General features: G+C 39.7%; 2 protein-coding genes across 2 annotated transcripts; both read right to left on the bottom strand.

Moving 5' to 3' along the window:
• Window positions 1-776: 776 nt before the first annotated feature.
• Window positions 777-4559, bottom strand: cwc25 (CWC25 spliceosome associated protein homolog). Its single transcript, XM_035168346.2, has 9 exons — window positions 4365-4559; window positions 3558-3730; window positions 3224-3460; window positions 3073-3142; window positions 2749-2900; window positions 2503-2575; window positions 2202-2404; window positions 1586-1753; window positions 777-1427 (listed from the first exon to the last, which is right to left on the bottom strand). Exons 1-9 carry the CDS (start codon window positions 4380-4382, stop codon window positions 1316-1318), a joined length of 1206 nt encoding a protein of 401 aa, XP_035024237.1. The 5' UTR covers window positions 4383-4559; the 3' UTR covers window positions 777-1315.
• Window positions 4560-5644: 1085 nt separating this feature from the next.
• LOC118116577 (transcription factor Sp6) lies at window positions 5645-13619 on the bottom strand. Its single transcript, XM_035168359.2, has 2 exons — window positions 13400-13619; window positions 5645-9048 (listed from the first exon to the last, which is right to left on the bottom strand). Exon 2 carries the CDS (start codon window positions 8930-8932, stop codon window positions 8006-8008), a length of 927 nt encoding a protein of 308 aa, XP_035024250.1. The 5' UTR covers window positions 8933-9048; window positions 13400-13619; the 3' UTR covers window positions 5645-8005.
• Between the last annotated feature and the right edge of the window lie 2411 nt (window positions 13620-16030).

The following is a 16030-nucleotide window of genomic DNA, read 5'->3' as shown; positions in this document are numbered from 1 at the left end:
AGTTCACGCCTCTGTAGGTTTTCTGCAAACCGAATATTAATGAATGGCAACCTGAAAAAAGTAAAAGAGAAATCCTACTCTTTCCTCCAAAGTAAAGTTTGAACACTTATTTAACTGGTACAAACATTAAGCTGACATGGAAAAGCATTTATTCATATTTCTACAACTGAAACCACTGAATTCAGCAAAAATTTTTGAATTATCTTAATTCTGATCAAATGACAAGGGCTTGTCTATTCACTATTTACTAAATGATTGTGCTCGACAACGGGTGCTGAGATGCTGAGGGATATAAATGTTCTGAAAATGGTTTATAATATTCTGATAATAGCAGCACTTGTGTTGAAAAGTAACCTGAGCTTTGTCATACCTGACATGTCTGGCACAAGCAACAACACACAAGTCATGTAATGAAACCTGGATGTGATCAATTAAAAATATTGATCCGAATATAATCCCTCTTATTGTTTTCATCACAACAACTAGTCTGTCAGAGCTGAGACCTGATGGTACACTAATGTTCCTGGTCTCTCTCTCCCGCTCCTCACTCTCTCTTCTCTCCCCTCTTCCCCATTTGTATCTGCCCACCCCAACCGGTTGAGGAGGATGGCCCCACACATTGAGTCTGGTTGTGCTAAAGGTTGCAGTTAATGAGCCAAGTTTTTCTCTCCACAGTCGCCAAAGTTTTTGCTCTATGTGGGAATTATTGGGTTTCTCTATCATTTTTAAGGTCTTGACCTTCTATGTAAAGTGCCTTCAGAAAATGTATATTATGATTTGGTGGTATACAAATAAAATTTTATTGAAGATTTGGTTTCAATATCAAGTTAATGCAAGCAGAATCAGAATGGCAAAGTGACAACATGGGTTTTTGCTTAATAAACAAACCAACAATGGGATAGCGGAGATGTTTTGGGGATTCTAGTTGCTACTAACAGTAACACACCAAGTAACGAACATATATTACAAAAACATTTGAAATAAAATCAGGTCGAATTATACTGTAAAAATAAAAACCCTATATACTGTACAGAGTTCAGAAAACATGAAGCTTAAAAAGGACTTCCTAGAGTGTAACTAGAACAAATCAACCATCACAGACTGTTTGCTTTAGTATGAAATATAAATTATTTTACCACTGTGGAATCTGCTTTTCATAATAAAAGTCAAGTGGTTCTCTGTTTGAACTCATGACAGACTCCCACCACACCATCCACCCTAATTACATTAGACAGACAGATAGAGGAGTGGGTGGTATACTCTTGCCAGGTTTTTTTAGTCACTTCATACACAGTGTAGTAAATGTGTGGTGTCTTCATCTCTTCATGAAGTTGTTCAAGGAGGCTGGGGTCCTCTGAATGGAATGGATATTCCTCCTCACTCTGTCTTCTAAGGAAGAGCTGGCAGCGCTTTCCAACTTCATGTCACTGCAAAAGAACATGGTGAGTGTTATTGAGGGTAAAAATTAAAACACGCAACCAAGTAACAAACTTAAGATATCTGGTAACCTTTACTAGTGGATTTCAAACAGAATAATAGAAATGACTCCAGAAACATCACACCGTCATGGTGCTCGGAAACTTACTGGATGAAGCCAGCATGACGCTCATGCTTGACGCTCTTCTCCAGCTGCCGTTCCTGCTCTTCTTGCTTCTCGTATCTCTTCACATTATTCTCTCTGTCCTCATCCCTCTGCTTGGCTTCGTCCATCATCTCCCGCCTTTTTCGCTCTAGTTCTTCTGCAGAGAGCTTCCTAAATCAGACAGAATTTGTTTTTACTGGAACTGATTCAGCATGATTGATTAAGACAATGCTCTGGAAAACAGAGTGCTTTGAAAACAGTATTTTCTCATTTCCTTGATCCAAACATCATAGTCACAGTAAGTACAAATCAATACATGTGGAGGAATTTGGCTTTTGTTGCGGTGGCTTTGAGAAGCATTTGTACATTTCTAGAGCTTCGTTAATCCGTCATAACCAGAACCGCATTTTAGGACAATCAATGCGTGTGGTGGCACAAGCTCAAAAACGTTGAAATAAAAGTTCTAGCAAATAAACACAAAGTATCATAGCAAGTTTTAGAATGAATTCCAACATAATAATATCATAATGGCAATATGAATGGCACAGATCCATATACATGTAAAGATTTCAATCAAAACAATGCAGAATTCTGTTTCTGAAGCTCTGTGAACACATACTTAGACACGTGGTTCGTCTGTCTGCGATAACTCTTCGTCTGTGGGCTGGAAGCTTTGGGCTCCAACTTCCTGTCGCTTCTGTGTGAAGAAGAGGAGTGCGAGTGACTGTCCCTGGAGCTCCTTTGAGGTGATTGGGACCGGCTCCTCTCACGGCGCGAGTGATTGGCGGGAGCTGAGGACTGGTGATGTCTGCCAGCATGGAGCTGAGAGGAAGAAATATAATGTTAGGACTTGTCAGGGTTCTGCTCGATTGAGAAATGAATCATTAAAGTCACACATTAGGTCTCTTTTCCTTACTGACCTGTAGACCGTAGCCTGAAGGATGATGGGAATGATGCTTTGTGTTTGATGAAGAGTCATCTCGTGCATGTGACCTAAAATATACAGACAATAATCAACACTATTGACTTAATTGAAATAATTGACTGAATCGTATGTGTTTATAGAAAACATGGTATTTTACATCATGTGTTTAGCTGGTTGAGCACAGATTAATCACATATGCAGTAGATTTTGAAGTTATATCTTTAACAATCTCATTACAAACCTGTGTTTTTTCTCATCATCCTCATCAGAGCTTGAATTTGAACTCCTTCTCTTGTGCTTCTTCTCCTTTCTCCTCTCTTTGTCTCCTTTCTTCTCCTTTTTTCCCTTCTTCCTCTTCTTTTTCTTGTCCTTCTTGTCCAGATTCTGGCGCAACTGTGAGAGAACAGACATTTTATCTTAAAAACTATACTTAACAAGCTCCAGCTCCTGATACAGAACTTCTTTTTTATAACACAAGTGAAGGAAAGAACATTTGTCAACAAATAATACAAATTTAGAATGACATAAAAAATCGTTTTAATTCATATTAAAATAGTAATTTTACCATTTCTTTGATCTTCCTCATCTTCACAGGATTAGTCAAGACTTCCCTTTTCTTTTCTTCTTCACGTTTCCTTCAGAAAACAAACAAAACAAAATATGAGCTAATTCGAAGCAGTGAAACATAATTTCAGCGGAAATTACGCTAAACTAACCTGATTTCAAAGAGGGGGTCTTCCCTGATCTTGGCAGCCAGGTCGAGGTTGGAGGCAGTGGTGGCTAGGTTGAAGATGGACCCGGGTAGGAGGCCGGTCTCAGCTGATGGACCGCTCTCTGGCTCCTCGTATTGGTCGGTGATCTGCTTGTCGATGGAACGTCCCAGCAGATACTCATCTCTGGACACCTGACCAGCAGGGCCCTGGTACATCCAGTCCAGGCGATCATCCTTCTTTCTGTCATCATACAATAAAAATAAAACATCATTTAGAGACTATTCTTCTGTGTCAACCACCCAAAAAATTGGCGTTGATAATATGACAGAGAACTTACTTGATGGCACCACTTTTCTCTGCATATCTGGTCATTTCTTCTCGGGATCTTTCCTCTTTCAGCTCTTTCTGGAGCTCCTCCATCTTCTTGACTTCAGCCTCATGCTTCTGCTCTGCTTTCCAAACACGCTCAATGTTTTTCATAGTCTGGGGATGCCAGCTCTTTTTCAGGTTCTGGCAGAGGACAAATGAAAACAGTTTGTTGTTGTGCCAGCAAATACAATCAGGTGCTACGTTTACTGTGAAAGGTAGTTTTGAATGGGTTTCACAGAATTACACTGAAAGCACTTTTAGTAGCAGAATGGGATCTGAAAAACCACATTAGTTACATTTTAATTTAGATTTTAATCAACATGACCTCACACCCCGCTGGCATTCCCCTACTCGTTGGCATTAATGATTTGACCTAATGATAATAGGAACAATAGTGATTACTCGGAATCCATAACACCTTCAGGTGAAATCTGAAACTGAATATTTCAAAAGAAATCTTGACTTTAACAACCAACTCTCGACTCTAATGCTAACAGTCATGCTAATATTAAGCTAATGCAACCTAGGTTGGCTGTTGATGTTAGTAATAGCTATTAAAATATCTACTAATTCGAATATTAAGAACGTGAGTGTTGCCGAAGTTAATTGTAGCTCAAAATAGTTCATAATATGTTTTAACAGACGATGTAACTAGCGTAGTGACCAATAATGAAACGAATATCTTTAAACATCCACATTCTAAATGGAGTTTGGTGTGATCGGTCTCTAAACGATGGAGAAAGCGCCAATCGTGAATACAACATCTTGTACTTACCAGGTCGCCTCCCCCCATCTTGAAATATTTGTCGTCTCAGTCCAAAAAGAAATGAAACTGGTCAAATTTGTTGTTTATAAAAAGTGGAACAACGAAAGTTGAACGCGAGCTAAAAAACCGAGCGCCCGAGGTTAAAGAGTGACGTATTTCCTGTTTGTCTAATTTAGTTCCGGTATCAGCTCGAGGTTCTTCGTGGAAAATCAACAGACGGTAAATAAAGTGGACACAGCACAATATGTGCGCGGCTTTTGATGACGTAACAAATTATAATTCTTACAGTTGACGTGTTTGAATCGTAAATGTGCTTTGATCTGCTTTGATCTAGCAGTTGGAATTTTTGTCAGCACGTAAGTCCAACGTTATGCCTTTGAAGATGTTTAGGTAGGAGAAAAAAGAAGAAGAAGCAGATCCAGTAGATGGCGCTAATGCACCTTGACGTTGGTTGCCACTCAATATAAACCGAACAAAGAAGAAGAAGTTCCTCACCCCCCCCATAAAACAAAGATTATTTTGAAACATAACACGTTTTTAAAATGGACATACCTGATCCAACAACTCAGTGGTTTGTTACATCAGAGTAAAGTCAGGGATTTTTTTTTTTTATTTAGATGCAGGAGCAATATATGTTTTAAATATAAAATACATTAATATATATAATATACGGCTTCTTTTGCCATTAGATATGTTGTGAACCCACAGACTCATCTTATGATCCCTTGGGGTGTCCAGAACCCAAGAGAGGAAACCACCCATTCAACTAGAATGAAACCACATTTAAATCCAATAGATTTTTTGCACACTCATAAATATCAGTTTCCTAATCATACCTGATTTTATTTATGAAGATACATTCATTATTTTATGCGAAAGCAACTTAAATGTTGAAAAACACCCTCACAATATTAAAGAAAGTGAAAACATTTTCCTGTATCACTCCTGACCAATACTACATCTTTCCACCAAGTTTCCAGTAGTTTTCCCATAATCCTGCTAACTAACAGAAATGTATGCATAACCTTCTTGGTGGAGGTAACGAAACTACTACATTTAAACAGTTAAGAATAATTATAACTTTAGATGTAAGAGCAGCATCTAATTGTACAGAAAATAAAATGTTAGTATTACCTACATCGCAATACTTGATTCATGATACAAATAATTAGAGACTCTTAAACATACAAAACTACTACTACTAATAATGATAATAATTAGTCAAACTTCACAAAATAAATGGCCTCTTTGTCTTATCTTCTCCTGTAGATAAAGGTTCAACACAGACACAGAATATAGTTTTTTTATTTAATAAAGGACAATAATAGATTAAATACAAGTTATTACACCATGATGCTTAACTTAATAAAAGTTTTTGAACCTATTTTATAACAGTTTCCACAACTAAGACATTTACTACAGCAACCAATTCGAAAAAGGTGGTACATTTTGTTCTACTGAACATAATAAAAGAAAATATCACGAGCCTATCTATAATCACATCAACAAACATAATAATAATAGTCAATATGAAATAATTGACTAATGTTTAAGCACTATCTTCCTCATCTTATCATCTATACATAAATACAGCAACCATGAGCCTCCATAATGCAGGCTCGCTAATGTAGAAATCTCAGCCTAATGTGTGTAATGGTTTACATACATCCTAATAGTGTCTTAAAGTGTAAAGCTGCTCACACTGCTTGCTACAGAACTACTGATCATACAGGACTGATTATGAGGGTTAACTATCCAGAACAAATTAGCCTACCTAAACAACTTCTGCTGCGTGGGTCGTTCAAATTCCTTGTATTTCATACTCGACTGCCAACAGCACAGTCTCTCTCTGCATGTTGATCGAATAAATGGTTTGTCATATTGCAACAAAGCATCTTGTCAAATGATTTGTGTTGTGTTGAGCATGAAAAACCTGCAGCTTCAGACAGACCAACATCTGTTAATAAAATGTGTCGAGAGATTGGGACTATAGCTTGATCCGACATGCAAATGATTATGAAGGTGATGATGTTTGGGAAAACTGTGTACAGTTTGATGTTTAGTACAGATTGATGTTTAGTATTGGTAGTGGTTTGCTTCCTCAAGGTCGGGTCCTTTAAGATTTTCTGTTGCACATTTATGATACCAAAATATTATCCATTCTTTTTGCCACTTCGGGGCAGCAGAACAAGTTGTAAACACAACATTGACACATTATCACCACATGAAACTGTAATGGCGAACAGTTGCCAAATGGCACATGCAGCAGAAACAGAGCAGCCATAGCACTGATATGGAGCTTTGGTTTTGTTCTTCTGCTCTTTAGCTGCTGTACAGTATACTCCATCTCTTCCACCACCTTGTCTGTCTGCTGTTTGGCTGCTGACGGCTTCACCAGTTGCTTGCTGCTGAAGACAGGGTCGATGAGAGCAGTGCTCAAATATGATAAAAGTGCCACTGAGAGGAACTGCAGTCAGATGATAATCTGTTAGTTTGTCACTATGATCAACACCTTTCACATTACACAGTCATTTGATCCGTTTTGTTTAACAATATATTAATAAGTGCAGCTTTAAACCTTGGGACTGCATTGGCCACTGGATGAAGGTACGTTCCCGTACCCATGATGTAATGAAGTTCTGCTTTGTGCTGGAAGTTTCATTCATCACCAGCAGCTTGTTGTGTTGACAGGGTGGATCTGTGGAATTGTGTTTATATCAGCATGTCCCAACAGAAACAAGGATTCATTTACCCAGGCAGAATTTTCTCCCCATGCCCAACTCCATCTTCTTGTTCTTACCCAACGGCAGCGGAGGCGCCATCTCCAGCTGCTGGGACCACTTCTAAATTAGGATTTATGAGATTATTTTTCCCACATCATGTAGAAATTAGTGGTTTCTTTGCTTTGTTCTGTTCCATCTGGTAACCTGAATACATGTTTATTATATGATATATATATTGTATTATATTATATTGTATTATATTATATTATATCAGGATCACATCACATTAGTTTTCATTGTGGACACTGTCACAGCACAGCATTGTTGTTTGTACTTTCCTTTTGTTATGAATTATTTTAATTATTTAAATACCAGCATACACACACCCAGTTCAGTGGCATGTACTGTCGAGTATGCAAATGCCAATTGACCTTTTAAAAATTAGAAAAAGCTGTTATTATATTCCAGTGTCTCATAACAAATTGCACAGTAGGCTGCACTCACATGGCGACAGTCTGAGACAAATAGAAAATATTGTCACTGTCTGCTTTCTCTGTGATTGATTTCATTGTAAACAACATAATAAGCCACCTTCAGTGGGACTGTAGCTCTAGCAGCAATGAAAGTCTAGCAACTAGTGGCAGCTTCTGCTCGGTTGCCTGCTCAGCCACTTTCCACCTAAAGTAAACAGAGCGGAAACTTTGATCCATTCGTTAAACTCATGCTTTCTCTGTGTGTTATAACGTTTAGGTTCACTGAGTTGGCCCAGTTGACAAATTCACGGGACCACAGACGTGTAATTCCATCCAGCTTGCATTAGTAAAAGTCCAAACTTTTCTTCTTTTCTCTATTCTATTGTGAAACTATGACACCTCTTATGACAGAGGTGTGACAGAACTGATGGTGAACCTTTGATATCAGATGAAGTTAGCTGGACTGCCCTGTCACACTAGAGACTGACGGGTCTGTCTCACATTTCAGCTTCATCGGAGGCTCTGTGGTGTCAGACACAGACACGTTTGAGGCTGACTGAGGGGGAGTGGATGCATCAAAGCCCTTATCCATCCTGCCATCTCCGTTTACCCTCTCCTCCCCGTGTCCTGGCGGGGACTCGTGTGTGCGCATGTGCTTGGCCAGGTGGTCGTTGCGCATAAAGACTCTGGGGCATAATGCACAGCTGAACTTCTTGGCTCCCGTGTGCGTCTGCAGGTGGCGCTGCAGTTCATCAGAGCGTGTGAATCTCTTGCCACAGAAGAGCCAGTTGCAGACAAACGGCCGGTCTCCACTGTGCCATCGTAGGTGCGCCTTCAAATGGGAGGTCTTAGCATAGGCTTTTCCGCAACCGGGGATGTGGCAGTTGTGCATGTGCTTCCTTCTGCTGTCATCAGTGCTCTGGCCCAGCTGCTCGGCATGGACGCAGTTAGGGCAACGACACACGGCCTGACCGGAGCCTCTGGAAGAGGAGCGGCGCTGGGGCTTGGGACGGGCAGAAACAGAGGTCTCTTGCGGTTCCTCAAGAGAATATGGGTCTTGCTGCAGCATTTCAGGGCCCAGTGGCTCCATCTTGAAGCCATCCTGGGGGTAGAGGTGAGGCGAGTGTGAGGCTGGAGCGTGTTGAGCTGAAGGCAGGTTGCACAGCTGTGGGTCGGAGCCATAGGGCCCTAAAGATGGCTGCAACCCCATGGAACTCCCTGGACTCACTGAAGGCAAACCTACACCCTGGCCCGTCTGCAGGTCTATCCAGCTGCCTGGTTGGACGTCCCTGTGGAGGTCCCACCACGAGGGGATGTTCATGTCTTCTGAGCTGCCACTAGGTGGGGCTGTCCGTAACCAGGGCTCGTAAGGGTGGGCCATCTGAGCAGCTGGTGCAGGTGCAGGATTGTTGAAAGGGTCAGCCGCTCAAGTGTTGTATCTGTCTGGTATGGCTGAGAAGATTACCACATACTGGAACGGTAATGCATTGAAAACCCCTAAAGAAAGAAAGAACAGAGAAATAGTTAAGTCTTCAAATCTCTCATCTCTTTCTCAGTTACATTTTTTCAATGACTTCACTGAACCAAAAGCTGCAACTTTGAAGTCTTGAGGTCATTTTTCTCAATCTGACAGACTTTGAAGTCATGCAGCTTGTGGCCTAAATCCTCCTGTCTACAACATTTATATGGCCAACCCCGAGCACACCCCCTTCATGGCCACGGATACTGGCGTTCTCACGCTGCGTGGCCGAGGAGGCAGAAGAGAGGGGGAGACAGACGTGTCCAGGCAGAGGCCTGCCACATGCATCCGCTGCCAGGTACTTCCCATGGAGGACAGTCAAAGACAAGCGCAAAGAAAACAACATCATCGGCCCTGAGCAGAGGTAGTGGCAGCAGTGGGGGGAGATAAATGCTTGCTAGATCGGGGGGAGGGCCGAGTGAGAAGGGGAGTGTTGACAGGAGAGCAGTTTGGTGAAGGAAGAAGTTCCAGGGAGGTATGGCTGCAGGCCAAAGTGTATTTGTACGTCTCAGAGGTTTGTGAAGATGAATCCTGGCAGACAGGAGAACCAGTTTTTTTATGAATCACACATGATTTACAACAACAGCCCTCAAGGCAAAGCTACAAAAGGAGCCCCGTAAAATGCCCCGCCTCCTACACACTGGCAGCAGAATGCATCAGCAGTTGCAGACTGACGGCATTCATGAGAATGGGAGTCCAACAATAACACGCAAACAATTCCTTTATGCCTTTATGTGTATAATTATGGGCGCATGCTCTGAAACAGCATCCTGTCCCCAACAAGCTCCAGGTATGTACACTTGTACATATATCTCAAAAGCGTCAGTTAGCCATCCCACGGAGGAGGAGGGGCTCTAATTTTTAAGGGTGACACAAAGCTTGTTAAAGCTCAACAAGTCTGTGGAAATTTATGACCGAAGGTACCAGCCTAAAGGACTCGGCTCCAAACATGTCCTAGCCCCAAACAATCTTGTTGACTTCCACCACACCCCCATCACATCTACAATTATCTTTACAGCAGGAAACAGTAAAGTAGTCTGAAGCTTTAGAGACTGGTATCTTAGTCTCGAGATCAGTTGGTTTACTACTACTACTACCATATCTCAACTTACAAACTACACAAGCTCAACTGGATGACATACATCACGTCTGACATGTGGATCCATCAGAGGCATGTGGTTCATGTTACAGGTGCTGTCACTCTGACAGTGAGACACCCCCTGAGAAGATGTCAATTTGTTAATTCTGCTAAACCAAGAGGATTACACATCTTCACAACTTGAGTCAAAACCACTCAGAGATGCTTTCTGGTTGCAATGAAATCGTAAAGCAATTAGCTTGAAATTCCCTAATGAAAGGTCTGCTGCTAAAGGCCAAGCTGATTTATTTCATGGCGGCCTGGAGCCATAAGTAGTGCTCTGTAATTTTTTGGGAATGCGACTCAGACGCACAGCAAAATGGTCCAACCCAACTCTGTTCTTACTTTAACACCGTAAACAAACCAAGACAGGAGCAACCTCCTCTCTTTGCTTAAGTGCTGGGAGCGTTGTGAGCTCCGAAGGGAAACAGCTGGCATAGGGGGGCCCCCAGGGGGGACGGCAGCCTGGGAGGAGTAGGATGGTACAGAGCAATGACAGAGCTCTGGTCATAAAACCTGCCCGACCAAGACCCAGCACAGCCCCCGGTTAACAAGGCTGCCATCATGAAGATGCACAAAGAGGGAGCGATGAAGAAAGAACTTCATCTGTGATTTTTTTTAAATTTCAACACAGTTGCTCTCATGGATGTGATTTTCAAATATTTCCAAATTTGGAAACCTACTAATTAGGCTTTTCCAAAAGTGGCTCCCCTTTTCAGCCTTCTTAAATTGCTGGTTATTGTTTTAACATGAATTTATTTTGAAGTCCGTTTAACAGCATCATTTACTGTTCCAGTAAAATCCTCAGTCCATCCACCACACGTCTCCTAGCCCACCTTATCTTATCACAGAGGTAGAATAACACAATGGGAACAGCAATGCTGACTGTCTGTGTGTGGACACTCCAAACAGACTAGTTTGAGTTAAATGGCATTTACAAGTAGTTTGTTTTAACTTGCTCAGAGTACAAGATGGGTGGAGCAGAATACAACGGTTGAGCAGGGGTCAGGTCAGTTGACAGAGGGACTGTGGCGAAGTGCATTAACAAGGGGAATGAATCTGACTTTACAGTTATAATGTGCAGTGTTTGGATTCAAACTACAATGTCACCTGCACAGGATCAGGATGGTGACATACAGAGCTGGAGATGGAAGGTTGATCAGTTTCTCTGTACTTTAGTTTGACTGAGTCAGTTTAGATATGGATGACAGCTTTACATCCTCAGTGATTTAAGGGTGTCTGTCTGATGCTGATTTATACACAGTTGTGTAAAATGCCGTCCTTGCTGCATATTTTACTACAATTTGTACAAGCTGCTGGTGTTTTCCCTTACAGCAACATTTAACATAATTTTGTATCCTTCTGTGGACAAAGTGCAAACAGATATCTATTTCACATGTGATTGACAAAGTGTGTGAGTCGCCATTATCTGCTACTTGTCTGAGTGCTGGCTCTGAAACTCAGACTTTACTTCATTGTAAAAATGCACAAAAACCAGTTGCCATGTGAACACAATTCTATGTGCTTTATAGGTTTCAGTATTTATGTCTCAATGCTCAGCGGGATTAAATATCAACGATACAGACAGGACTTATTCCACGATGAGATGGCACCTAAGTGTGGCAGTAAAAATATACACATATAATGTCAAATTTAACCAGTGTAGCTGTCAATATTGTCAAGATACACACATACAATCATGGAAAGTTAAGTACTTATGTTAAGTTTCCTATGTACTTTTGTGTATTTCCATTTTATGCAATTTTTTGTAATATATATGCTTTACTACCATTCAATTTCTTAAAGTTTATTTAACACATAAATGCATATTTTATACATAAGAATCTCTTTAAAAGATATTAAATTTGTTGTCGTCCAACATTATACAAAGTAATTAAAATTACTTCACCTCACCTCCAGACGTTACAGCGTTAAAGTACCACATCTCAAAACATCAATAATAATGATCCGATAATTTGATAATATAATAACACTCCCTGGAGCCATTTCGCATAATGTTTTTTTCATTTTTAAAGTTGTAACTACACTGTAAGTACCTTGAATATAGAACTTGAATATTTACAGTGTGGTATTGATACTTTTAATTAAAAGTAAATAGTTTCAATACTTCTTTATCACTACATATATCTTAATTGTGGCTGCATTTGAAATACTTATCCATCACCACAATCAAGCTGTTGAATGAAACCCTTCCTAAAAAGAAAAAAATATTTAATAAAAAAAAACTCCAAATGAAACACATTGAATAAATTGACATTATTAAACCCAATGATGTGGACTTTTTATTTTCATTGAAAATCTTCTGTTGAATTTACTCTCTAAATTTGCCTTTTATTGTACAGTCTGGGAAATGTTTAATTTCTCCCAGGTTTTCATATGAATCAGGATTTTGTTTGTTGTAAGAAAAAATTCTACTTTTAATAACCTAAATGATTTTATAGCAGGAAAAAGAGACACAAAAATGACTAAAGATCACAATTTAAAATTCACAGAAACAAATGTGTGGACTTTCTCAACACATGCAGATTTGATTCATTCATTATAACAAGCGTGATTCTCCCTCCGTTGTTGGACATTTCAAGCGACACATTATTTAAACTTACTAAGATGTTAATAAATAAATTCTTAGTAAATGATATAGCAGGCGACATCCCATTGAAATTCACCCTTCCACACAGAAAGGTCAGTCTGCTCGAGTTTAGCTGCAGAAAACGGTCAGTTAAACATAATCCACACTTTGATGCTTTTGTACCTGAGAAACCTGGACTTTATATTTATACATTCAACACATATTAGTAAAAATAACACAATAATTACACAAATTGAAATAAAGTACATTATTTCTTAGTCTGATTGCAGCTCTCAAGCACTCATGTTTTTCAAGTTAAAGGGGTTTATAGTGTGTATGTTGAGTTTATTAAATGATCTGTTTATTTTAACACATTATTAACTTTATTTTATCTTCTTTAGTCATGAAGGGACTTTAATTTATCTGTATCTGAATTCAAGCCCAAAGGATGTGGCTGTATCATAATGAATTATCGATGATATACTGTACTGTAGTATGAATGAAGATCATTTGATTCATAATCCACATGTCCTAGTATAAACAGAGGCATACGAGTGACAGGAGGTTGCGGTGATAGAGAAAACTCAAACTCCTGAGTTACCTGTTGTCTCTTGGAGCTGCTGCTGCTGCTGCTGCTGCTGCTGCTGCTGTTGTTATTTTCTTTTTGGAAGAACGCTGGAACCCTGTGTGAAGAATCGCGGTCTCAGCTCAGCTCCGTCGCTTCTCCCCTGCGTAGAAACGTGCCCAGAGAGAAATAAAATCCTCATCATATTTCAGCGGCTCCAGGTGAAGGACGCTTGCAGGTAGACAGTGTTCTCTGCACTGACTCACTCTGTGATCACGTTCGAGTCTTTGAGGCTCTCCAGGCTCCGCCCCCGGCTGCTCCGTGTGCTCCCCGGCTCAGGATGCGCCCTCGGCGGCTGCAGGTGAGGAAGTGGCTCCATGCGAGACAACACAGGTGCCAATAGTGGAGGTGCAAGTACTTTTACTGTATCTAAGTACAAACCTGAGGTACTGGTACTCGTACCTTTATTCCACTGCAGTTCAGATAAGAGTATAGTGATTTCTTTTGACTTTACTACAGTTATTTGATAAGCTACTAGTTTCTTTACCACAGGGGGAACACTGCGGTCAGAGGTCAAATGGCATGGTCAATGACTGGATCATTTCTAAATGATTATTTCAATGAATAATCGCTTGATGCACCTTAATAATTAAATTACAGCAAATCTCTACCAAGATCTTTCATGCAACAAGTGATGAGCTCATGCTATAAGACACCTATAGATACAAATCAACCAACAGTATAGCTACAAACAGATGAGCTTATTGTTGATACTTAATGCATCAACAATAACATTCTCATATAGGTACAATACTCACAGGGTACATTTATTTATTTTACTCTATTGGCTACTTTTGGTACTTTGACGTACTGTACATTTTCTTATAATCACATACAATCTTTTAAAAAATTTGATATTGTTACTCCAGTGGTTCACAAACTGGGATCTTACAGCTAGATTATAAATAATCAATTTTAATTTAATTTAATCCTCCCATCTTCCAAACTACAGCGTTGACAGGTGAGTGATTCTGTTTGAAGTCTGACAACAACTGCTTATCCGTAAAGTCTAAAAGTCTGAATCTTAAGAAGTCAACAAAAGTATTACTGGGATAATGACATGCTGAGCTGAGGAACATCCACTTTGTATCAGCTGGGAAATTGACTAGTCGAAGACAGTGATTTATTCTGATGAAGATCGAACTTTATTTTATCAATATGTACAAATAGATTCAGCAAGTTTAACAAATATCAGTGATCACAGCATACGTGCAAGAGTTAGGGACCTGAAAATAATAGTTTGACGTGAAAATATGAAATCAAAGACCACTTGCTAGCTTTTCATTGTACGCCCCGCCCCCCTCCCTGAGAAAGAGAGTAAATTATCATTTCTGTCAAAACACAACGTCTGTATTTCCTTTTTCGTGGTTGATATGAGTAAACGATATTGAGTTTGTAAAATAAACTACACACATCATTTTAAACATCATATTTGCAGCAGCATTATTTCAAAACTACAGAGTATTTGATACTTCACATAAATACAACACATTATTTATTTGACATCAGGTAGAAGGTACATCATAATGACTTATCATTCTACACTTTATCGTTATATGGATGTATCATCTTTACATGTTGTACAGCACTGATGCAGTGACCGAGTCAGGGTGGTGACCACAGAGTGTTGAGACCTGGAAATCCTTTGATTGCAGACGCTCCTGAGAGGTGGTTTGACCCAGGCTACAACACATGCACAACACACACATCTGAATATCTTACTTGGCAAAAAATAAATAAGAAAAACAATCACTTCTGTGCGCACAAGTTCTGCGAATCAAATCATGCGGACCCTTTAAAGAAACAGATCACATAAGAATGAACTGTTTTAAATAAACTGTTGTATAATGTTTATGCGAAATGTAGATTTTTGTTTCCTTGTTGGTCTTGTAACATACCACAGTTTATTCTGTAAGTTACTTTGAAAGTACATCACACGTTTAATAGTTTTTAACATCATCTTCCTTTGAGGGCTTTTTTCTTTTTTGTCTCCTCGCTGAGTTAATTCCTTTCCTGTCACAGCATGTTGGTGGAGCAGCTTCAAATCAACTGACAAACACAGACCACAGACAGGCCGGCGGGAAGTGACTTCCTACCCTCTCTGCTCTCTTTTTCTGAAGCAGCACTTTGCAAATGCTCAGTTTAAACTGATTACATGACGGTCATATAAAAGAACCACTTGGCGATCTGCAACTATTGACAGAGGATTCAACATGCGCCTCGATAGATTCATACACTCGATCGTTTCATGAAGAGTGATCCCGCTTATCAGGAAACTTAATTTCTCTCTAAGATTTTAGCATTTGAAAAAACTTTAAAGTGTTTTATGTGTAAATAACTGCAAATAAAAGTCACACATAGCGAATTTAAATCTAATGAGATGAATTTGTTTCCAACACAGTATAATTCAAATCAGTGTGATTAGTATAATATCTCCGTGCCTCATAACTCTTAGTATAATGTCTTTGTACACTTAGGGATCAGGCCGCTGAATTGAAGACCACACACCACGTCTAAATGGTGTTTACCGACGTCTTCAAATAGTCAAGCTTATTTCCTCATGAATACAATGCAGCACAATCAGAAAGAGACTGCTTCGTAACATTT

The sequence above is a fragment of the Hippoglossus stenolepis genome, chromosome 2, assembly GCF_022539355.2.
Source record: "Hippoglossus stenolepis isolate QCI-W04-F060 chromosome 2, HSTE1.2, whole genome shotgun sequence".
Lineage (NCBI taxonomy): Eukaryota > Metazoa > Chordata > Actinopteri > Pleuronectiformes > Pleuronectidae > Hippoglossus > Hippoglossus stenolepis.
Note: the sequence above shows the minus strand (reverse complement) of the source record. Positions and strands in the feature narration are given on the sequence as shown.